The following is a 25012-nucleotide window of genomic DNA, read 5'->3' as shown; positions in this document are numbered from 1 at the left end:
CCAAGGTATGCATGTCATACTGTGGGGTGGTTTTTTTGGTGTGGATCAGAGCCCACTGGAGACTAGCATAAGACCCACTAATTCATTTCAGTATGTAACAGGATCAGGATCAGAACCCTTCTAATGGGGAAGTTCTAGTTTCATTGACCCCTGTGCCAGCTCTTAAGTCTCCTTTGTTCGAGTCCTGAGCTGCTTCACCATGAAGGAAGGACCATGCAGGCGATGTTCAAAACCTGATGAGCCAATGCTCCTGAACAGGCAGGTGGATGCATACCTTGGCATTCCAGAGCTCTGGAACGCTATTGTTGAACAGGCTGTTGGCCATGAGCTCCAACTGGGATGACATCACCACCAGGCCCTTGAGAGCTTTCAGCAAATCCTGCAGTGTCTGTGCAATTACTTCCAGCAGCCGATTGTACCTGAGCAACAAAGAGTAAGATAGGAGTTCTGGGGAAGGAGCAGAGCAATCCAAGGCCGTGATTTATGAACACTGGCTGAGGTCTTCCAATGCTGAGGAATGAGACCATCACCATCAATGCGTAAAAACAACGCCCTTCTGATGTGCTGCGTGACTTTAGCCCTACTGGAGTGTGGCCTTCTGGCCTGCAGGCCCAACCCAGAGAGATTTTTGAAGAGCATGGAAAATGTCTCTAAACTCTGACCCTACCAGAATGCTCAGCTAACAATGGGAACTTGTAGTAAGTTCTCTCTGATAAATGACACCTCTTGTCTATGTGGTTCTTTTATGTCTTTGAACCTTCAAACTTCAACTGCAGGATGAATTCCACTGAATAACCTGGAGTTCCTGTATTGAAAAGACACTCGATCCCTGCAGGACAGGTGGGATTATAAGGCTGTAGGCCCTATCTGTTGTCACTAAGGCAACATCTGAACCTAATCAACACTGGAACTCCAGGCTTACCACATGTGGTGCAAAAGGCACTTGGTACCTTCCACAAGGACCATCTGAAAAGGGGCTAAGTTGCTGCTTTCCCCTCTCCAGGAATGGCTGCTCTGAGAGCCTGCGTAGCCATATCCTTTCCCACTGGGGGCAGAAGCTCACATGCCAGTTCCCCTAGTGATTCTGTAGAGGAGGTGTGTACCTGCAGACTGGAAGGCTGGGTGTGAGTAAGAGCTTTACCTGATCACCTCCTGCACCAGCACTGTGTTCATGGACTCCTCGTACAGCACCGGGTATTTCAGCATCACCTCCTGCACGTTAATGGGGTCAGGGACCTTCTTCAAGATGTCCTTTGATGTCTCCTCTACAAGCTAGAAAGCAGATGGAACAAGGCATGAGAAGCTGCTCTGGAAATGGCTTCTGGGTAGAGAACTTCAGAGGCCTTCTTAACTTGTCAGCAGAAGGAACGAGCCTGACCAAGGTCAAAGGGGAAATGAATCGCTTCTGTTCCCCGGGGCCGGACTTACACATGGGGTTAGCAGTAACTTTGCTGCTGGTTATTTCCTCCAAAAAATGCTCCCTGAGGCGGGAATTCTTGAGTTGCAAAGTAAAGGCCTCTCCCTGACACTCTCTAAAGGTCATCCTTGAGGGGACTCCTTGAGGAGCTCAATGGACAGGCTTGCTGGGGAAATTAAGGCAAAGTATTTGTGGTGATAGACCACATGCAAAGGAAAAAACGGTTACTTACCTTCTGTAACTGTTGTTCTTCGAGATGTGTTGTTCACGTCCATTACACATTAGGTATGCGCGCGCCGCGTGCACGAACGTCGGAAACTTTTTCCCTCAGCGACTCCCGTCGGGCCTGCAGGGTCTCCCCTCCCGCCAGAGCGGCGCCCCGCTCTAGCGTATATATATCCCTGCCGGCCCGACCCTCCCTCGGTTCCTTCTTGCCGGTGACTCCGACAGAGGGGAAGGAGGGTGGGAAGTGTAATGGACGTGAACAACACATCTCAAAGAACAACAGTTACAGAAGGTAAGTAACCGTTTTTTCTTCTTCGAGTGATTGTTCACGTCCATTACACATTAGGTGACTCACAAGCTTACCATTGGAGGAGGGTAGGAGTCAAGGAATAATTGATTGAAGCACAGCCCTGCCGACCACCGCATCCTCTCTGGTCTGATGATGGATCGCGTAGTGGGCTGTGAACGTATGCACCGACGACCAGGTGGCTGCTTTGCAGATTTCCTGGAGCGGAACCTGCGCCAAGAAGGCCGCCGAGGACGCTTGGGCCCTAGTTGAGTGAGCCCTGATCTCCGGGGCTGGTACGTTGGCGAGCTCGTAGCACGTGCGTATGCAAAGCACAATCCATGCCGACAAGCGTTGCGTCGAAATAGGTTGGCCTCTCATTCGCTCCGCAACGGCAATAAACAGCTGAGTCGATTTGCGGAATGGCCTGGTGCGGTCTAGATAAAACGCCAAGGCCCGACGGACATCCAGGGTATGCAGGCTGCGGTGGCTGGGGTCCGTATGGGGCTTGGGGAAGAACACCGGTAAACAAATGTCCTGCCCCATATGAAAGTGCGTGACCACTTTTGGAAGGAATTTGGGGTGCGGCCTCAGTTGCACCTTATCCTTATAAAAAACTGTATAAGGAGGTTCCGAAGTGAGGGCTCTCAATTCCGATACCCTCCTAGCCGATGTGATGGCCACGAGAAACGCTACCTTCCATGAGAGGTGCAGGAGGGAGCAAGAGGCTAGGGGTTCAAAGGGCGGCCCCATGAGCTTAGTGAGGACCAGGTTGAGGTTCCACGCGGGGACCGGTGGGCGCGAGTAGGGAAACACCCTCTCCAACCCCTTGAGGAATCGGACTACTGTGGGGTTGGAGAACACCGAAACCCCCAACTCCCCAGGGTGGAACGCCGATATGGCAGCCAGATGCACCTTAATTGAGGCGGGGGCGAGCCCTTGATGCTTGAGGTGTAGCAAGTAGTCTAGAATTGATGGGATTGAGGCCTGCAGAGGCTGGATGTGGTGAGGCTCACACCAGTGGGAGAACCGTTTCCATTTGGCAAGGTAGGTCGCTCTTGTGGAGGGCTTTCTACTACCAAGGAGGACTTGCTGGACCTCATGAGAGCATCCGTGCTCCCTATCGTTTAGCCAGAGAGAAACCACGCCGTGAGATGCAGCGACGGTAGGTTCGGGTGGAGCAGGCGACCTCGGTCTTGGGTGATGAGGTCGTGATGGAGGGGGAGGGTTATCGGAGTGGACACGGACAGTTCCAACAGGGACGTGAACCAGTGCTGACGTGGCCACACCGGGGCAATAAGGATGACTGTCGCCTTGTCCCTGCGGGTTTTGAGGAGGACCCTGTGGATGAGCGGGAATGGGGGGAAGGCATACCCCAGGCTCCCGCCCCACGGGATTGCGAAGGCATCTGCCAATGAGCCCGGACTGTGGTTCTGGAATGAACAAAACTGGGGGCATTGGCTGTTGTCCTCGGTGGCGAAGAGATCCACCTGGGGAAACCCCCACCTCCGGAAGATTGAACGCAGGACGTCCTGCTTCAACGTCCACTCGTGCATGAGATAGGACCGGCTGAGGTGGTCCGCTAGTCCGTTTTGGACCCCCGGGAGATATGTCGCTAGTAAGTGGACTGAATGGGATATGCAAAAGTCCCAGAGGCGGAGTGCCTCGTGACAGAGGGGAGAGGACCGGGACCCGCCCTGTTTGTAGTTCTACCGCCGTAGAACATGGCGGTAGTGTTGTCCGTCAGAACCGACACGCTGTGGCCTCTTATGGTAGCGTGAAAGGTTTGGCAGGCGAGGCGAACCGCCTTTAGCTCCTTCAGGTTGATATGAAGCAACTTTTCTTCCCTGGACCACAAGCCCTGAGTGCGCAGGTCCCCCAGGTGCGCCCCCCAACCCAAGTCCGACGCATCTGTTACTAACGTCAGAACGGGCTGTGGGGCGGCGAAAGGGACTCCCGCGCAAACCTGCTGCCGATCGAGCCACCAACGGAGGGCGTTCGACACCCGAGCCGGGATAGTCACGACCAGGTCTAAGGGGTCTCTGTTGGGGCGATATGCTTGGGCCAGCCACAACTGCAGTGGCCTGAGTCTGAGGCGGGCGTGTCCGACTACGTGGGTGCAGGCCGCGATGTGCCCCAAGAGTTGTAAGCAACATCTGGCCGTGGTCGTGGGGAATTGCTGGATGGAGCTCACGGCCTTCTGAATGGCCAGGAACCTCGACACGGGGAGACTCGCCCGTGCCGCCACTGAGTCCAGGACTGCCCCTATGAAGTCCAGTCTCTGCGTAGGGACCAGTGATGACTTGGGTACATTGACCAGTAGACCGAGTTCGTGGAACACCTGTAGCGTCAATGCCACATGGGAGCGAACCTCGGCCTCCGAACGGCCCGCTAGGAGCCAGTCGTCCAGGTATGGGTAGACGCGCATCCTTCTTTTTTGAAGAAAAGCTGCTACCACGGACATGCATTTCGTGAATACGCGCGGGGCTGTTGCCAGGCCGAAGGGCAAAACTGTAAATTGGAAATGGCGCTGGCTGACAGTGAAGCGCAGGAACCGCCGGTGGGCCGGTCGGATAGCGATGTGAAAATAGGCATCTTTCATATCGAGGGCAGCGTACCAATCCCCCAGATCCAGGGATGGAATGATGGTACCAAGGGAGACCATACAGAAACGTGGTTTGAGCAAGTATTTGTTTAGCTTGCGTAGGTCCAGAATAGGACGAAGGCTCCCTTTTGCTTTGGGAATGAGGAAGTATCTTGAATAGAACCCTTTCCCTTTGAGGTCCGGAGGAACCTCTTCCACCGCTCCTACTGTGAGGAGGGCCTGCACCTCTTGCAAGAGGGGTCCCTGAAGAGGGACGGGGTTGGGGGGTGGGAGGGAGGGGGCGAGGAGAACTGAAGGGTGTATCCTGCCTCCACCGTGCGTAGGACCCAGCGGTCCGATGTTATACATGACCAAGCACGGTAAAAATGGGACAGGCGGTCCCTGAAACACAGGGGGGGATCCGGAACAGAGGTTGGTACACTGTCCTCGATCGCAGCTTCAAAACCCTTGTTTGTTTCCCGGCTGCGGTTTGTTTTGGCCCTGATTTTGGCCTTGGTTGGGCGTGTTGTTGCGTCTACGCCTGTTATCCCTGCCCCTCCTGCGGTACGGCTCCTGTCTAGGATGAGGGTGGTACTGCCTCTGCGGAGGTTGGGGCTTGAAGGGCTTCCTCTGCGTCACTGGGGTGTGCATCCCCAACGACTTGAGGGTAGCTCGAGAGTCCTTAAGGCTGTGTAGTCTGGCATCCGTTTGGTCCGAAAACAAGCCTGAACCCTCGAACGGAAGGTCTTGGAGGGTGTTTTGCACCTCTGGGGGAAGGCCGGAAGCCTGCAGCCATGCCGAGCGTCTCATTACCACTCCTGACGCAATTGTCCTAGCGGCTGCGTCAGCGGAGTCAAGTGAGGCCTGTAAGGAGGTTTTGGCCACCGCCTTCCCTTCGTCTACTAAGGCAGCAAACTCGGGTTGCGAGCCCTGAGGCAAGGCTTCCTTGAACTTGGACACCGATGCCCAGGAGTTGAAATTGTGCCTGTTCAGGATCGCTTGTTGGTTCGCGATCCGCAGCTGGAGGCCTCCGGATGAGTAGACCTTTCTCCCAAATAAGTCCAAGCGTTTTGCCTCCTTGGCCTTGGGGGCCGGAGCCTGTTGGCCATGTTGCTCCCATTCGTTGACCGCGGAGACGACCAGCGAACATGGGGTTGGGTGGGAGAATAGGAAATCAAACCCCTTGGATGGGGCGAAGTATTTCCTCTCTACGCCCTTTGCCGTAGGCGCCGCGGAGGCTGGTGTTTGCCATACGGTCTTGTAATTAGATTGGACCGTTTTTATGAGCGGGAGCGCAATCCTGGAGGGGCCTTCCGGGCTTAGAATGTCGACCATAGGGTCTTCCTGCTCTACGGTTTCCTCTGCCTGCAACCCCAAATTGAGGGCTACTCGGCGGAGCAGGTCCTGGTGTGCCCGATGGTCAATCGGGGGAGGACCGGACACTGTTGTGCCCGCCACGGCTTCGTCTGGTGAGGAGGAGGAGGTCATGGCCTTTTGTGCGTCCTCTTCCTCCTGTAACTCCTCATCAGCAGGGCGCTCCTCCGGAGTGCGTTCTCTGACGTGGGCCTGAGACGGTGCCGGGCTCGGTGCCGAGTCGGCCCTTTCCCTTTCTGGCGGCCTGGATACCGTGGACTCCCTGCGGGAGGGTGGGCGCCACCGTGGGGAGCGGGACCGGTGTCCTGAGGGGCCCAATCTCGAGGTTCTGGATGGGGGGCCTTGTTGATGGTAGGCCCAAGGGGTCCAGAATGACCATTGCCCTGGGTGGCCCCACTGTGGTTGCCAAGAGGCTTTGTGCTCCCTACTGGCCTGCGCTCTGTGGGCATATTTGCTGGAATGGCCCGAGTCCACCTCCGAAACTATGGACGGTGATCTAGAGGGCCACGGCGGTGCCGTGGGGCGGTGCCGGTCCGGGGTTGGAGAGCGGTGCCTTCGTGACCGGGACCGGGAGTAGCGCCGTGCCGACCTGGACCTGCATCGGTACCGGTGGCCCCGGGACCGGGAGCGGCTGCGGGAGGACGGTCTCAGGGATCGCGCGACCGAAACGTCCCGGTGCCTGCTCGAGCAGGGCTGCTGGGCCGGTGCCTCGCGTCTGCTGGGGCCCGACGGTTGTGCGGCCCGCTGCGCGGAGGGAAGCCGGGAGTCCACCGAGGCGGAGCTCGACCGGGATTGGCGCCGCGAACGGTGCCGAGATGGCGACCGTGATGGGCGCATCATCGCCGGCTTGCCTTTGGACGGCAGTCTCGGCGGAATGTCCTTAGCGCGGAGGGTGCCTTCAGCGGACAATTCAGTGAGGTCCTTTGCTGCCTCAAATGTGTCCGGGGTGGAGGGCTGTTCCAACAGTTCCTCCAGCCCTTCCTCCTCACTCGACGTGCCTATCCCGGGGCTCGACGGGCCTTTCGGCGCCGGAGCCACTGGCACCGGGATCTGTGTTGGGACCGCAACGGCTTTAGTGGCACTTGCGGTCTTCGCGGGCGCTACCCTCTTGTGCGGGGAACGTCCTCGGGCCTTGGGTTGGCCCTTCGGCTTAGCCGGTGAAGAGGACCGGTGCCGGGGGTGTTCCGTCCGAGCCGGTGCCGTAGGCTTAGGTTGCCCCGCCGGCATCGGATCCCGAACCGATGCCGGGGCACTCCGCACCGAGGTTGACGGTGCCGTAGAAGTGGAGGGCTGTAACGCCGACTCCATGAGCAGCTGCTTAAGGCGAAAGTCTCTCTCTTTCTTAGTCCTGGGCTTGAAATCCTTACAGATCTTGCAGCGCTCCTTTTGGTGTGCTTCCCCCAGGCAACAGAGACACGATTCGTGTGGATCACTCAATGGCATAGGCTTGCGGCACGTGGCACAAGCCTTGAAGCCTTGGGCGTGCGGCATGCCCCGCCGCCCAGGGCCGGTGCCGGGGTTAGCCAAACACCTAACACAAAGAGTTTAAACCTTTGTAAAGAACTGATAACTGCTAGCTTAACACTAACTACTAACTACTAACGAACTGATAACTGTAACACTAATTACTATGCTAAGGGACACTCTCAGATGAGAGACAGAGTTGTTCCAACATCGCCACGGACGGTAAGAAGGAACTGAGGGAGGGTCGGGCCGGCAGGGATATATATACGCTAGAGCGGGGCGCCGCTCTGGCGGGAGGGGAGACCCTGCAGGCCCGACGGGAGCTGCTGAGGGAAAAAGTTTCCGACGTTCGTGCATGCGGCGCGCGCACACCTAATGTGTAATGGACGTGAACAATCACTCGAAGAAGAAAGGATGGCTGCCAAGAGTGGCTTGAGACACTGAGCAACTTGAGATGGGGGAGGGAATATCTTTTATTGGACCAGCTTCTGTTGGTGAGAGAGACAAGTTTTCAAGCTACACAGAGCTCTTCCTCAGGTCTAGAGCTAGTAATGTGACTAAGTTCTGTCCTTGACTCCGTGGGTCCTGCGTTTCCTGATGGATTTTGCTAGCCTCAGAGGCTCACTGTGACCCTCCGCATAGCCCTTCTCTCTCTAGAGGCAAGGGTCACAGTCTACTGAGCCATTTTCACCATAAGCCAGCAAGGGAGGTGAGGAGAAGCAACCCTCCCTCGCACAGTCTCTGTTGTCTCCCAGTATCAGTGATTAATCAGGGAGGGGAGGGGAGAGCCCAGGCCCGCCCTCTACTCCAGGCTCCAGCCCAGGGACCCTAAAATTAGCAGCTATGGAAGCTGACTTTTTGGAAATAGGACATGTACAATTCCCTGGGCCACTTCCCCACAGCAGCCCCCACTCAATATCTTCTTCACAATTATCTCAGGGCCTCCTTCCTTGCACCTGATATAGATTTGTACTGCTTCGTTCCTCCAACAGCACAGCTCCCTCCTATAGCTCCTGACACCCACACCTCACTGACTAACTGGGAGGCTTTTAACTAGTTCCAGCCAGTCCTTGATTGGCTTCAGGTGTCCCAATCAATCTAGCTATCTCCACTGCCTTCTAGAAGGATCTTAATTGGCCCCAGATGTCTTGAACAACCTGGAGCAACTGCCATTTGGTTACCACGGTACCAGGGATTTGTTTAGCCTGGGGCTAACATACCTGTTCTTCACTACTTTACTGTAGCCATCTGGCCTTGCCCCATCACATTACATACATACCTTTGAGGATCTGGGCCTATGTATTTAGCGCCTTTTATTATGTTGTTCTCTCATCCACCAGGAGGTGGCACAGACTCACCCAGCTGAATTGATATCACAGCTGTGTGTAGGAGAGGACATTTTCTTGTTGAAATACAGTGCACCAACCCCACTGGAAGCCCTAACTCAAAATCAGCTGTTACACGACTGCCCAGCTTCCTGCCAGATCTTTTAGGGAATCTCATTCCCAATAATGGTGTAATGGGAAGGGAACTACATTCCATCCCTATAATCAACACTTCCCACCATCCCAGAGCTGCTTTCGCTCCATGTACACAATGCCTACATGATCCCAGAATAGGAAAGCCTCCCCCATGTCTTTAGGAATGGGAGGCAAGAAAGCTTTAGCAGTGCTCAGCAATGCTGAACAACTGTGCCAGTCAGGATGTGAAGAACACTATCCTTTGGAAACTACCAAGGGAGTTACACATCCCCAGACCAGGCCACAAAGGCTAATGCCCCTGCGCAAAATGCCGTGTGTTTTTTAATGAGCAGAAGGGGTCAGGACACTATTTTATAGTCTCTGAATGCTACGTCCAGTTGCAGAGCACCCTACCTTCAGTCCTGAGTCAGGGAGAAGAGTGCCAGCTACTGACTCACTAATAGCATGTCTTGTAGCTCCTGGGTTTTCCTTGAGGAGCAGGAGCGAAGGACCTTCCCTCCAAGGACTGACTAGACCTGATCCTGCTTGCCTTGTAAAATCTAGCTAGAGGGAATATGGCTGTAGTAGGCAGCAGTAACCAGTGGAGGGCGGGCTTTACCTTTCTCTGTCCCACACAGCAATTCAAACCACAGAGCAGCGTATGTTACACTGAGCGAATGGCAAGCCCAGCAACCCTGGCTACACACCTCCTCCCTGCCGAGGCCTCCTGAGGTGGACGTCTTTGGCTGCAGCTGAATGATGGCCCCGAGCAGGGCAAAGGTCTCGTTCTGAGCAAAGGTGATGTTGGCATTGTCATGTAAGCTGAATATCTCCGGGTTGTCATTGAGTGGCAGACTCTTGATGTATTGGATGTATCCCTAGAGTGAAATCAGCCACAAGATTTGAGGTGAGGAGTGTGCATTGGGAGGGAGGAGGGAGAAACAGCATGGCTATATTCTGATGGTTATTGACCCAGCAGAGTTTGAAAGAGGAGAGGAATATGACACATGCCTTTGGACTTTCTGGCTTTTATACAGCCATGTGATAAACTTATCTTACATGGTGATGCACCAACAGAATGTTGTCAGACGTGGCTAGTTTGGGATGCCCTAGCACCAGAAAGGGGACGGGAGAGGAGTCAGAGAATGGTAACAAGAGTGATGAAGGGCTGACCTGGGAGAGAAGCTGAGGAGAATGCCGTATGTGGGGTGGAGCTCGGCTCTGCACTAAAGGAGAAGGGATGTGAGCGCAGCGATCTGGAGAAGCAGCACATACCTCACCCACCTTGTCTCTTTAATGAGTGTATCTTTTATTGGACCAACTTCTGTTGGGGAGAGAGACCAGCTTTCGAGCCATGCAGAGCTCTGTCTCTCTCCCCAAAAGAAGTGGGTCCAATAAAGATATTACTTAACTCACCTTGTCTCTCTAATATCCTGGGACTGACACAGCTACACCACCACTGCGTACACTCATCAAGATAGACAAGCAAGTGTCAAAAGCTGTAGGCTAATGCTGGTAAGGGTTCCACTCTGTGTCCACTTTGGGTGGTATTAGTCTAGATAATAATCTATACTCAAACTACATATTATAAGGGCAGTGATGAGCTCCCAAAATCCTAATAACTGGTTCCCTACCGGGTTCTCAGCGGCACTTCGGCGGCAGTGGGGTGTGTGTGTGTGTGTGTCTTCACTTGCTCTGGGTTTTCGGTGGCACTTCGGCGGCGGGTCTTTCAGTGCCGCCGAAGACCCAGTAGGAAACCGCCCGGTGAGTACAAGCCCCACGTGCCTGTCCCCCCCCATCTGACCTCAACCCACATCCTGCCCCCGACTGCCCCCCTCAGAACCCGCAACCCATCAACCCCCCCCGCTCCTTGTCCCCTGACCACCCCCTCCCGAGACCCCCACCCCTAACTGCTCCCCAGGACCCTACCCCCTACCCAGCTCGCCCCACTCCCTGTCCCCTGACTGCCCCGACCCCATCCACCACCATCCCGACAGACCCCCGGAACTCCCACGCCTACCCAACCCCCCCGTTCCCCGTCCCCTGACTGCCCCCCCAGAACCTCCACCCCCTCCAACCGCTCCCTGCCCCTTATCCAACCCCTCCTTCCAACCTCAGCCCAGCCCCCTTACTATGCTGCTCAGGGCAGCGTGTATGGATGCCACGCGGCCCGCTGGAGCTCGCAGCCCCACCCCCTTACCATGCCACTCAAATTGGCAGGAGGCACCCTGAGGCTCTGCGAGAGGGGGGGAAGGCGGGGGAGGGGCCAGGGGAGCCTCCCCAGCCTAGAGCTCAGGCGGGCTGGACAGGACGGTCCCACGGGCCACATAGTTTACCCACCCAACAACCGGTTCTAAACCGGCTTCTAAATTTAACAACCGGTTCACGCGAACCGGTGTGAACCTGCTCCAGCTCACCACTGTATAAGGGTAGAGTCTTACTTTGGGGATTCTGACAATAGTTACAAGCTACTGCAGAATCACTCATGTCGCTTCTATTGCCATCAGAAGTCCTCAGTAGAAAGTCTTCTATTGTGCAGCTGGACATACTTTTACATCATTATTATTTATATTATGGTAGTGCGTAGGAGCCCAATGTGCTAGGTGCTGTACAAACACAGACAAAGACAGCCCTGCCTCACAGAGCTTACAATCTATGTTGATTCTCTTGCTGTGAGATGCAGGTACAGAGTCAGATAAAAGTGGATTTGCAGGCTTTTATTACCTTGTACTTTCTGCTAATTCACTCGGACAATATCACATTCTTCCAGAAGATGATCTCACATTTGGAGTCTCCAGGTTCTATTTAGCATTCTGCTCTGTGCCTGTGAGGCTAGGAGAACATGTGGGTTTACGAGCTGAGTACTTACATTAAGATCATAGGTGGTGCTGATCTGTCTGTAGATCCCTGACTCGGAATAAGCAAAATCCTCAGTTAGAACTTCCGGCTTGTAGAAATCTTCTAATATATTCATGATGCATCGCCTGTCCCAATCATCTGTCACTCGGCCTCCATAATTGATCTCACCAGCTGTATACTTCAGAACCTGCAAAGGAAAATGTTACCTTAGAAGCAACATCCTACCCCAAAAAACTCGTTGCAAATGTTAAGCTGGGACATGAACTTGAATCTCAGCAAGAAAGGAAGTGAAGGATGACTTGGTAAATCTTTGGGAAAGTCTGTCTTGCTGCATGGTCTGTTATAAATTTCTAGTCCATAGCATGAGGGAAATTACTGCTGGGAACAAGCCTGCAATGGTAGGAATACAGACTACTGCATGCAATATCTTTAAATTTATATGGTTTTTGGAATTGTGGGTGGTAGGGCAATCACTTCAGGGGGCACTCCAGTCCTCTGGTCTCCATGGCGAACATAGGGGCCCACCAGAAGCCCAGGGATGGCAAAGAATGGAGCTGGCCCATGCAATGGGAGTTATGACATTCCACGCAGGTTCCGCAGGGCAAATCAGGGCTTGTATATTTTGCTGCTGCTGGATTTGTGTGAGACTGCAAACAATTCCATGCAACTTTCCACAACAGTCAGAGGGGCTGAAACTGAACACACAGGCAGATCGAGCTTCTGAAATCCTAGTTCTCTAACCAACATCTCCTAGGTTGTCTCCAGACACCTTCAATGATGCCCCCCTCGTTATCACACACTATACTGCTTCCATGGACTTTCCCAGCTGTGTAGAGTTCCCACACTCACAACAGAGTACATGCAGCCTCCTTATGCACCAGCAACCTCTCCAGCGCCCATTCAGAGGTAAGGCAGACCAGCTCTCCATTCCCACCTTGTACGGGATGTCTGCATATTCGTCCAAGAACATCTTTAGCTGGCTGATGCAAATGCGGAGGTCTCCATCCGTGAACTCGTACGGGATATTGAACCCCAGTGGCCCAAACTTCCGCCGCTCCAGGGCATTACCATGGAACAGGCAAAGTGACAGCAGCAAGGCCTTAAACTCGGAGATCTACAGGACATGGGGACAATAAGAGGAGCAAGTGTTATTTGACAAGTGGTTGGCTCTCTCTTTTTGGATGAGATATGTATGCTGTTAGGCACATCAGCAGGCGGAAAGCTGGAAAGCTAAAGTGCCCAACCTGCTGATTTCAGAAGGCTGACAAGGAGCCCAGCCCAAAGGTATGGAATATTGGCTCTGGCTATGCCATTTGGGAAAGTCATGGGCCAACATTTTCAAACGTGAGTGTCTAAAGTTATGATTCTAAATATGGATATGAGGGTGAATTGTAGACATCCCAGTTTGAAAAGGTAGGCCACAATATTTCCAAAAGGCCCCAGAGTTCCTGCTGTTTGAAATATGTGACGGAACCCATATTGCTGAGGTGCCATGCCAGGAGAGGGACACTCAGCCCATAAGGCCCTACAAAACCAGTGTGCTCCTCAGTGATCCAATGGCAGCAGGAAGAATGAGTCTAGCCAAGTGGTCCAGGCAGAGAGCTGGGGGAAAGGACGTGGTTCTTACCTTGGAGCAGGAGTTCAGGAAGTCATCACTCAGGCTAATGTAGGACTTCAGCAGATTGGCCTTGACCCCTCGGGGGGGCTCAATGGTCATCTTGGAGCCATTCTGGAGGATGGACACTGGGAACTGGTTACTGGGTAAACTGGTGAGCCAAAGGCGAAAGTCACGGTGCACCTAGACAATTAAAGGGATTGTAAGTGCGCTGAGGTTAAGTTTAAAATACCTGTTTACTAAGGAAGTTTAGTGGAAGCCTTCTTAACTGGAGGTCCTCCTCCCTCACTACCAGGCAATGCTCTTCCCAACTCAGATGGAACAAACCTCTCCAGAGGGATCCATTTCTCCTGAGATCCCCTGTGCTCAGAACCACTGAAAACTCTTTCAGCAGAGATGCCCTGCTCAACTACCCAGCCGCATGAAAGGCTTTTCTGTTGACGAGCAGACCTATCCCAGTTAGATACCAAGATGTGTGGCACATTGTTATCGCCCAAAGTTCTAATACAATGCAATAAGCTGCCTGCCAGATTTTAAAATGGGTTTTTATTAATAAAGTAGGGTAATCCATCAGCTAGAAAAATTCTATTGCTGTCACATGGTGGGCACATCTCTGGTGGTCATCACCAGGGTGGATGTAGCTGCTGGAAATGGTGCAGTTTTTCTGTATCACGCGTGAGCAGTTTGAGGGCAAAGAGCAGAAACACTCAGACACAGTCAGTCATCAAAGATAATATGACAGTCTAGGAGGTAGCTACATCTCTGCCTGTTGATGGCTTCACAAATTAGGACTACTACTTTGAATTCATGACATGGACAGACCTGACCTAACTAGAGAGTTAATGAAGAACCAAGCAGTGGGTGAATGAAGTAGTCCCTGCTCAGTATCACTAGCAAGATTCGAAGGTAAGTAACTGCAGTCCAACCCAAATGCAGCTTTTTCAGTGAGCAGCCTATGGCTCACTGGTATCTGTACTAGACTGTGGTAAGAAGCAAGCATCTCTGGATAAGGTGGGTGCGAGCTGTTTGCTCAGAAGAACAAAACAAGTGAGAAACTGCCACCAACAATGGCCTCTGTCAGGCAGCTCCTGGAACATGCAATTTATCAGTCACACATACATTGGATTGGGGATAGATAGCACAGGACATCTTGTTCCTAAAATGACGGTGCCACCACCTGCTCCAGAAGTCATCCTCGTCTTTGTGCAACGTGGCTTTGAGAGTACCCGTGCAACAAGGAGCTGCAAATGCCGCAGGAAGACTTGGTGTGCTCCAATGTATGCAACTGTAAGTGATGAGAGTAGCAACAGAGTATTGAATGCATTGGATACAGATTCTGTGGGGGAGTAGAAATGTTTCAACTATCTGCCGATTACTGTGGCTACTTTTGTGAGTAAATATAACTCGAGGGGGTGTTGCATTAGACATTCAGTAGCTCATAGTTAGATGTAGGGTTATATAAGAATGTATGGTTATATTTGTTATTCAGATGCTATATTTTTTTCTCAAATCAGTCCACTCTACAACAATGGCAAATATTTTGATGCATTACATGGTGGAAACAAACTCATACTGTCATAACCAATGGCACAAAAGTACGGGAAAATGCATAAAATCATTGGGGCTAAATATTTCCCAAACTTTCCCAAACGGTACTATTTTGAATACATAGTTGCATTATCAATTAAGCTTCCTGCTCATTTTGCTCAAAATTAAGCTATGTTTCTATGAGTTATGGTCCTTTCTGTGATTTTATGATTCTTTTCATATTGGATGCCCGATAACATTTAAACATTACGTGATATAGAAAAACTGCTTCCAGCACCTACAGCCCCCTTGGTGATGACCACAGGATATGTGCCTAACATGTGGTAACAATTACATTTTTCTAGCTGCTGGGTTTCCCCTTAGTGCCCCAAATGGGTCCAGGCTTGTAGACTAAACAGATCCACTGGAGGCTTTTCCACTGGACATGGGCCTCCTGCTATTGTGCTCCTTGTAGTGTTGTAAGCTACTACCCACTCTCTAGCCAACCCAGGCAGCTCTTTGTCATTGGAGAGGCTCTCTGAAGAGAGAAGAAAGCTCTAGAGTGACAAGGCCTGGCCATCATTCCTCCATCAGGTCAGTAACATCTGTAATTTCCTTAAGAGGGTTGGTGTAAGATAGAAGCTTCAACTCCAGGCTGGAAACGTCAGCCAGTGATTATGACAGTAAAGGGGTGATGGCTTCAACCATAAGGCAAATGAGTGACCAGGACACCAGTGCAATGTTCCATCAGTGGGATGGAAACAGCGGGTGGAACTGGGAAGGTGATAACGGAGGGAGGGTACTTAACTGGACTGGCGGAGGAGGAGCAATTATCGTGCCATCGAAGTGATGTCCCTGAGTTGATATATGAAAAGGTAAGTGTTAAGAATTGTTAACATTGGGCTGGAGGAGGAGGTGTGCACAGGGCAGCAGTGCATCATGGGACTGGTGAGCACATCCTACCAAATAGGCAACTAACGCTGCCCACACTGAATGGGTGTGGGGAAAAAGATCACAGGATAAGATAGTCTCCTTCCTGGTCCAGAGGAAGCTGGGTAAAGCTGTGGAATAAAACACCAGGCTGAAATTCAAGGAGAACATCCATGTGTGTGTTTGTGTAACCTTGTCAGGATTGATGCTCTCTATGAGTCTCTCCAGCGAAGGCATCCAGCTTGGGGCTAAGTGACAGTTCTGGAAGAAGACCCACTTCCCACGTTCCATAGCACTTCGCATCATAGCCTCGGCTCGGGGACCCTAAGGAAGAAAACCAAAATTCCCCAACTTTACCATACCTACTGTATGCTATATGGTTTGTTAGAATGACTGCATGTGACATCAGTGCTCAAAGACATTCAAACCATTTAAGCTACTTTTCCACTCAACTGTTGGTCTGATGCCAAAATTCCAACCAAACCAGTGTCTCAGAAAAGCATCTTAACAATATAAGAGGGACATAGGCCACAGTTAAGTCTATGCCTGAAGTTAGTTTTGCTTTCCACGTGCTTTTATAATGAAGGTTTTTAAAAAAAAAAAAAATCTGCTCCAAAAGAGAATCGGAGAGAGAAACTACAAACATCCAACTAGAGGCATTTCTAAGCCATTGAAGAAATTTGAGTGGATGTTGCTGCTGATTGAATCCCTCAAGCCACTACGAACCTCTGCGACCGGCTGGGACCAAAGGGGGCGTTTTCAGAATGGTGGGCTAGGATTTGGTTTTCCTGGAGTAAACCCTTGTGTACTGAGATGACTATATTGCTCAGAATGAATGAAGTGGAACCAGTGAATTACCTGACCCTGGCCCAGGGAAATAGCCGACAGCTTCTTGGAGAACTTCGTTTCTTCAGCAAATTTGTAGAGATCAGCAGCTGGGTCTGTCCCAGGTGAGAGCACGAATATCAAAGGCGTAGTAGAGGTGGACTCTTTGAACACTGCAGTGAGGTCTGAAGTCTGAAAGACAGGAAGGCTTCTCGCTCAGAGTAATATCTGATGACCTGCGCTGGGGAGGGCAAGCAAAGGGAGAAGGCATTCTCTCAGGTCCAACGGCCTTGCCTCTGCCCCTATGTTCATTGTCATGTCTGTCCTCAGGAATCACAGTTAGCCTGATGAGTGGAAATAATCTGTTCTAGAGACAGGTCTTCGACCCAGATAATGCTTCAGGAGGCCGAGTGCAGAGGCCTTCGCTTCCTCCTTTTTTAACTTATTTGCCACTGTATTCCTGGGGGCCTGATCCAAAGCTCAAGGAAGCCAAAGGGAGTCGCTCCATTGATTGTGGTGGGTTTTGTATCAGAGCGTTGGTCCCCTTCCATTCCTTAATTATCCATTCTAACTCCTTCCTCCTTTCCCTGCATTAGTCACTCTCACTCACCCTGTGGGCAATGTCTTCCACCACCATATGCTCCAGGAGCCATTGATCTCCTCCTCCTGTTGCCTCCACTGAATCGCTACTTGGTACCACCACTGAAGCCCCTCTGAAAATCCAGCCCCTTTTATATGGATTTAGGTGCCTAACTCTGGGCAGCCATATTTGAAGATTGTGGCCCGATGTGTAACTGGTTTAAAATGGTGCATTTGGCAGGCAGCAGAGCCGGCTCCAGCATTTCTGCCGCCCCAAGCAAAAAAAAAAAAAAAAAAGCCGCGATCGCGATCGGCGGCGGCAATTGGAAATTTTTTTTTTAAAAAGCCGCGATCGGCGGCGGCAGTTCAGCGGCAGGTCCTTCACTCCTAGAGGGAGTGAGGGACCTGCCGCCCCCGAATTGCCGCAGGTGCCGCCCCTCTCCCTTGGCTGCCCCAAGCACCTGCTTGTTAAGCTGGTGCCTGGAGCCGGCCCTGGCAGGCAGACAGCTACCCACACACTTCTGCCCAGACACGTCTCTTTTACCCTAATCAAACGGAAGCCATTGGCTGACAAATGGGAATTCCTGCATTCTCTTTACAGAATGCTCTCGAAAGGGTGGTTTGAACTGCTTGATGTTAAAACTAGCAAGCAGACGATATGTAACAACTGCTTCTTAGTCTGCTACCCCTGGCTCTGCCAGGTCTTTGACACTGGGGGCCCAATTTGTAAATATGGGGATACTTCTCATAAGATGTTAAAATCCCACCTTTGGTTGCTGACTGGCATCAGGTGCATAAACCAGTTACTAAGACCTGCTGTACATCGGAAAGGTGTCCTGGTATAACTAGGGCAGTTAGGGGTATGATTGTTTACAGATCTAGGCTATGTCTACACTTCTGGCAGCCAATAGTGTACAGGTACCACCCTTAAATCAGAGTGAATACATGAAGACTCAGCACCCCACTTCTGAAAGGTTGCTGACCCCTGCTATATAGAGTACAGACCCTAATAGTTCAGGCATGTAGGGCACTTACTCTCCTCTACTCGCGTAAACTGGGCCTCACTGCCTAGACTGCTATCTATACCTGTGTTAGCTGGGCACGCAGTGTCTCTACTCTATGCACAGCCATAATGGTAGACGTACCTTAAGTTAGATCAGCACGACCCATAGTATGGATGCAGCTATATTGGTATGAAGAAGCCTTGTAGATGTATAGGTTATTTCCCTTCCTATATGAGAACAGCTATAGTATAAAGCAACTTCATAATGGTATAAATGCAACCACACTAGGGGGGTCATTATCCTGGTGTAGTTAAAGCACTACAGCTTTCTAGTGTAGACAAGACTGTACATGCCTAAATGCTACTTTGCACTTCCAAGTGATCTATTACGGATGCTGCATTGGAAAACTCTGCTCTGCACAATGTTGACGATGACGATGCTGCTTTGCATTCCTATGGCATCTTTCACCCACCTCTCTCACACGGCTTTCAAAAGGCTGGCAAGTACCTACCTTTTCCAGATGGGGAAACTGAGGCACACGTCATTCCAGTGATGTGCTCAAGTTCTCAGAGCAAAGTGGAGAACAGAATCTAGGCCTTCTGCCTTCCTAACCTCCGCTGTAACCTCCAGCCATGCCTCCTCTCTGCCTTTGATCCTACTGGGTCAAGGGTGGGCAAACTACGGCCCGCGGGCTGGATCCGGCCCGCGAGCCATTTTAAGCCAGCCCCCAGGGCGCAGGGTCGGGGCCGCACCACACGGCTCGGTCCAGCTCCAGCCGGGGCCGCACCACATGGCTCAGCCCCACTCCGGCCAGGGCGCTGGGTCGGGGGCTGCACCACGTGGCTCGGCCCCACTCCAGCCGGGGCGCTGGGTCGGGGGCTGCACCACGTGGCTCGGCCCCACTCCGGCCGGGGTGCTGGGTCAGGCCCGCACCACGCGGTTTGGCCAGGGCACTGGGTCTGGGGCCGCACCCCTGAGCCTCTCCCCATGCCCCAACCCTCTGCCCCAGCCCTGATTGCCCTCCCACTCTCTAAACCCCTCAATCCCAGCCAGGAGCACTCTCCTACACCCCAAACCTCTCATCCCCAGCCCCACCCCAGAGCCCAAACCCCCTCCCGCACCTGAACCCCAATTTTGTGAGCATTCATGGCCCTCCATACAATTTCTATTCTCCGATGTGGCCCTCGGGCCAAAAAGTTTGCCCACCCCTGTACTGGGTAGTTTCCAGTGTATGGTTGTTAGTTCCAGATTAAGAGTAATTCTGAGGTTAAAGGGCAGTGGGTGGATCCATCACCACCCAATACTCAGTGAGTACAGACAGTGTGGCTGGTGAATAGAGCACTGGACTGGGACTCAGGAGGCCTGGATTCTATGCGTGGCTCTGCCACTGGCCTGTCGACCTTGGGCAAGTCACCTCACTGCTCAAAGCCTCAGTTTACCCATCTGCAAAATGGAGATAATGACACTGACCTGCTTTACAAAGGGTTTTGAGATCTATTGATGAAAAGTGCTGTATAAGAGCTAGGCATTATTTAAACAAGGGATGTTGTAAAGCATCCATTTAAAGCTAAATCAGCCTCTGCCGCTAGCCTGGCTGGGGTGATCAAGGGCAGCGCGCAGTCGGTTTGCATCATTCCCATCCATTCTCAATGGAAATGCCTTCTGCCATGGCATTATCTTGGCCAGTTACCTGCGGTTCGATAAAGCGCTGGTCCAGATTCATGGCCACAAAATCCTGCATGGCGTTGGTGACCTTATCCCCTCGCAGGCAGCGTAGGGGCAGCAGCTTCTGGAAGGAGTCCAACGTGCTGTCCCACTTCCCAGGCAGGGGCTCTCTGCAAAAGAATCACATGCTGACTTTGGGTTACTCTCTGGGGATGGAACAGATGCAAAATACATCAGCCCAAGGAAAACAAGTCTCCTAAAACCACGTGAATATGTACCAGGATTTTCTGAGATCATGTGTGGTCAGTGCCTGGATTTTAGTGATTCTTTTTCCAGGCAATATGGCTGTATTATTATGGGAGAAGGGTCTGTACTGCCCACCACGCAGAGACAGAATTCAGATCCACAGTTAAGGGGTGAAGGACTCACCTGTGCGGCTCAGCACTGTCAAAAATTGCACGGAACTCCTGGATATTGTCAATAAAATCATCCGCAAAGCTGGAGAAATTCTTCAGGTTGGTTAAGGCCAAGATGTCACCCCACGCTCTCTCATACAGCCACTCAGGAGCTGGGTTCTCTCTCATCGTTTTAATGGCACCTCCAGACAGGAGGTAACGCCATTCGTCCTGTGGACCACACAGCACACATTTACAGCCAGCCTGTTCGGCCTTGAAGATCTCAGCGTCATACTGTGGGACACAGTCACTACTGCGTGTAGCCTTGCTGGGGCATGAAGAACAGTATGAACCAAAGGAGGTGAACCAAAGTAGGCCTGCCCTTGGCAGAATAGCAACACACCACATATTAGCTAACCAAGTAAGCACATTCCTGGCCTGAGAGGACATTTTGTTCGAATGATCAGGTACGAGATACAGGATAGTAATGACACATGGAAAGTAATATGTAACTTGTTCATATCAATGTATAAAAGAAGAAGTCACAGGTGGGGCATCTTTGTATCAGTGTAGGGGACAGCATCCTGTTATGCTGACTGAGCCTTTACCTTGTGACAGGCATACATGTGTTAGTGTCCCTGTGACCTGCAGCACAGGGCGCAAATACCGTGCTTTGCTGACAATAAACCTGGCTGATCGCCTTTGCCACCGAACCAAGCCTGGTATTCATAAAGAAAAATCACATCGAGGTCTGCTGAATCAGCAAGCTGCACTCTTTGCTGCTGCCAAGTACACAGGAGCCCCCAAAACCAGCAGCAATAGCAACACCCCACAGCACTAACACTATGTTAAAGAAACAAAGTCTTACAGTAACTTAATGCTGTGTTTCCCTGCCTTACTGTTCCAATCTAACAGATCCATGTGGTAAGTGACAGATCTGACTATACAGTCACAGGATCAGATCATTAGATTTCCTCCACAGTGCTCTGCCAATGCACCTCAATCCTCATCTCTCTAGGATTTGAGAAAGTCTACTACATTCCTTAGAGACCCTACAACAGGATCGGCAAATGGGTGGTTAATTCCCTGCTACAGAGTCCTGTTTTATGAGCAGATGAGGTGGTTTGGGATCTGATTGTGGCACAAGGGGGTCCACTGTAAAGTTCACTCAGCAGCAATGCCTAAAGCAGAAAGCTAATTAACAAGGCAAGAAAAGGAAGGACACTGACATCTAACCTGGAAAGAAAACCGCAAGTCTTATTTTGAGGAGTCCGGTGGCACCTTAAAGACTAACAGATTTATTTGGGCATAAGCTTTCACCCAAATAAATCTGTTAGTCTTTAAGGTGTCACCGGACTCCTCGTTGTTTTTGTGGATACAGACTAACACGGCTACCCATCTGATACTTAGTCTTATTTTGGTTAGCCCATTTTCTGTAAAATCCCTTCTCTTTAGCCAGATTCATCTTGATCTTTCTGGAAGCAAAACTCTGTATGAAAGCCCAACCCTTGCATAACCCTGGTTATTTAAGCGTGGTAAGACACTCTACCATCTGCCAATCCTCTTGTGAAGCACTGAAAAGCTGTTTTAATGGGACAGATAGCAGATCATCCATGATGAGCCAGAATCGATCACCCTGAATTCCCTTCATTTTTGTCACAGCCAAATACTGGAGAAAGGTGTGTGTTTTAGACTAAATTACCTAGAAGAGACCCCTGGAGATTGAACTCCTGTTTTGATGTATGAACATTTGGAAGATTCAGAACATCAACCTAACAGATGACCAGGATGAGTAACTCTTCCCTTATGAATAGAAACTTGGACAGATAATCCAAATCATCAGACCCTGGTGGAGAACCATCTGTACAGACAAAGTACACTGGCTCCCAGTTTCAAGAGTAGGAGCAGTCTGGACTTTGGCTGTCCCAGGATATTCTCTCATTTAAACAGACGAGGGAGTTTGTTGTTTACTCACCATGTTGATTTTCCCTTCATTCATCATGATCCGGACACACAGCAGAAAGGCAAACATGAGCTTGTGCTTCTCAAAGAGACTGCGGCACACATTGCTGTAGAGACTGAAGGTGAGGTAATTGTTTATGTTCACTATCCGCTTCTTCAGGGTGTCTGAAAAGAACCAGGCACAGAACAGCAATGCTGAGAGTGGAGGAGAAAGGACCCACACTTGGTACTGACACGGCCCTTTGCCAGCCGGGCTCTGGGTATGTTTCAGTGTATGAGTTTAAACTATGCAGGGAGCTCACATCCCTCTTAGCCCCTTCCTGCTGTCAATCTCAGCTTCCTTCAGATCTGGCTCAGGAAAGTTTGCTCCTTCACAAGGAACAGTGGGGTATCCAAACCTGAGGGCACTGACTCAGGCAAACACTGATAAGAACCTCCAGATGTGGCCCATTATAAATACACTTACGATATTACTGTTAATTGCAGGTGCATAGAATATTGCTGTGGTATGTTAATGAACTATGCCCCCTGTTTACATCTTGGCACATGCATCTGGCCAGGATATCTGTGCTCTTCCTGGGATGTCAGCAAAGTGGCAGTGGCTGAGGGAGATGAATTTACCCTTGCATCAGTTTCAAGGTTACTGTGTGCTGCCAGTATTTTAAATGCCCTGATCCATGAAATTCAGTATTTCTAATTAACAGCAGCAGTCTGACCAGAAATTAAACATCTTTGCATGGGACTGGCCTGGTGGCCCAGAGGCAGGGAAAAATGCTGTCAGAGAGTGGATCAGAGCTCCTCTGAGCTTTGTCTCGCTCCTCAGAAAGTCATGCTGATGACTTCATGTTGATGGACATTGGAATGAGAGAACTGGTAGATGCTTAGGCTCTGAGAGGCACTCGAAGGGCTTAATAAAGTTTACTGCAACGAAAAAGCAATCCCCAAATGAAGGAGCAGAGTCACTCACTGGTAAGGACAAGCTCTTTACCCCTGTTTTGTACCAGGTAATAATTTGGCCCTTCAGAAGAGAACCATTGGAGGAGAAAGATGCTCCCAGCCAGAGAAAATTCTCTCATGCTGGCAATGCCAAGCTAGCTGATGTAGGATGCCTCCATGTCTCATCTTGAATTACAGCTGTGTGTGTCTCAAAAAAGAAGGAACTTTCAAGCTTGACGGCAATGAGACCACATTCAAGCAGCTCTGGCAGTAAACAACTAGGGCCAGACTTAGGCCTGGTCTACACTACGAGTTTAGGTCGACTTTAGCCGCGTTAAATCGAATTAAGCCTGGACACGTTTACACGACGAAGCCCTTTCTTTCGACTTAAAGGGCCCTTTAAACCGGTTTCTTTACACCACCTCCGACGAGGGGATTAGCGATAAAATCGGCCTTAGGGGGTCGGAATTGGGTTAGTGTGGATGGAATTCGACTTTATTGGCCTCCAGGAGCTATCCCACAGTGCTTCATTGTGACCGCTCTGGACAGCACTCTCAACTCAGATGCACTGGCCAGGTAGACAGGAAAAGCCCCGCGAACGTTTGAATTTCATTTCCTGTTTGGTCAGCGTGGAGAGCACAGGTGACCATGCAGAGCTCATCAGCACAGGTAACCGTGATGGAGTCCCAGTCCCAGTCCCAGGATCGCAAAAGAGCTCCAGCCTGGACCGAACGGGAGGCACGGGATCTGCTCGCCAGCTGGGGAGATGAATCAGTGCTGGCCGAACTCCGAAGCAGTAAAAGAAATGGCAAAATATTAGAAAAGGTCTCCAAGGCCATGAAGGACAGAGGCCATAACAGGGACGCACAGCAGTGCCGCGTGAAAATTAAGGAGCTAAGGCAAGCCTACCACAAAGCCAGAGAAGCAAACGGAAGGTCCGGGGCTGACCCGCAAACATGCCGCTTCTACGCGGAGCTGCATGCCATTCTAGGGGGTGCAGCCACCACTACCCCAAGCGTGTGCTATGAGTCCCTCACTGGAGAAAGACACAGGGAAGCGGGTTCGGCGGACGAGGAAGATGAGGATGGAGAGAACATAGATAGCTCACAGCAGCAAGGAAGCGGAGAAACCGGTTTCCCCAACAGCCAGGATATGTTTATCACCCTGGACCTGGAACCAGTAACCCCCGAACTCACCCAAGACCCTGTGGGCACACAGGGGACCTCTGGTGAGTGTACCTTTGTAAATATTACACATGGTTTAAAAACAAGCGTGTTTAATGATTAATGATTAATTTGCCCTGGCAATCGCGGCCAGTAAAGCTACTGGAAAAGTCTGTTAACGTGTATGGGGATGGAGCGGAAATCCTCCAGGGACATCTCCAGAAAGCTCTCCTTCATGTACTCCCAAAGCCTTTGCAAAAGGTTTCTGGGGAGGGCTGCCTTATCCCGTCCGCCATGGTAGGACACTTTACCACGCCAGGCCAGTAGCACGTAGTCTGGAATCATTGCATAACAAAGCATGGCAGCGTATGGTCCCGGTGTTTGCTGGCATGCAGACAACATCCATTCCTTATCTCTCTTTGTTATCCTCAGGAGAGTGATATCATTCACGGTCACCTGGTTGAAATGGGGCGATTTTATTAAGGGGACATTCAGAGGTGCCCCTTCCTGCTCTGCTGAACAGAAATATTCCCCGCTGTTAACCACGCGGTGGGGGGGAGGGGTGAATTGACCATCCCAGAGAATTGGGTGTGTGGGGGAGGGGAGTTAGTTGGGTTTGTGCTGCATGTTAAACCTGAAACCGCAGCCCCTCCTTTTACATTGCAAACCCATTTTAAATGGCCAACCCAACGGGTGCTTGGTATGGTTAATGAGAGCAGTACTGTTTTAAACCATCCCCACT

At 51.3% G+C, this 25012-nt stretch overlaps 1 protein-coding gene across 1 annotated transcript in view; it reads right to left on the bottom strand.

The window, feature by feature from the left end:
* Positions 1 to 25012, bottom strand: part of DNAH1 (dynein axonemal heavy chain 1) — a 144833-nt gene that overhangs the window by 4722 nt on the left and 115099 nt on the right. Inside the window, exons 65-74 of the mRNA XM_065408329.1 lie at positions 22185 to 22336; positions 20244 to 20440; positions 19840 to 19984; positions 15934 to 16065; positions 13297 to 13467; positions 12604 to 12783; positions 11680 to 11856; positions 9518 to 9688; positions 1142 to 1272; positions 275 to 419 (exon numbers count right to left, since the gene is read on the bottom strand). Coding sequence (XP_065264401.1) covers positions 275 to 419; positions 1142 to 1272; positions 9518 to 9688; positions 11680 to 11856; positions 12604 to 12783; positions 13297 to 13467; positions 15934 to 16065; positions 19840 to 19984; positions 20244 to 20440; positions 22185 to 22336 — 1601 coding nt within the window. The remainder of the gene's footprint in view (positions 1 to 274; positions 420 to 1141; positions 1273 to 9517; positions 9689 to 11679; positions 11857 to 12603; positions 12784 to 13296; positions 13468 to 15933; positions 16066 to 19839; positions 19985 to 20243; positions 20441 to 22184; positions 22337 to 25012) is intronic.

This window comes from Emys orbicularis, chromosome 7 (genome assembly GCF_028017835.1).
Source record: "Emys orbicularis isolate rEmyOrb1 chromosome 7, rEmyOrb1.hap1, whole genome shotgun sequence".
NCBI classification, from domain to species: Eukaryota; Metazoa; Chordata; order Testudines; family Emydidae; genus Emys; species Emys orbicularis.
The sequence above is the reverse complement of the archived record's forward strand: the minus strand, read 5'-3'. Positions and strand labels throughout refer to the sequence as shown.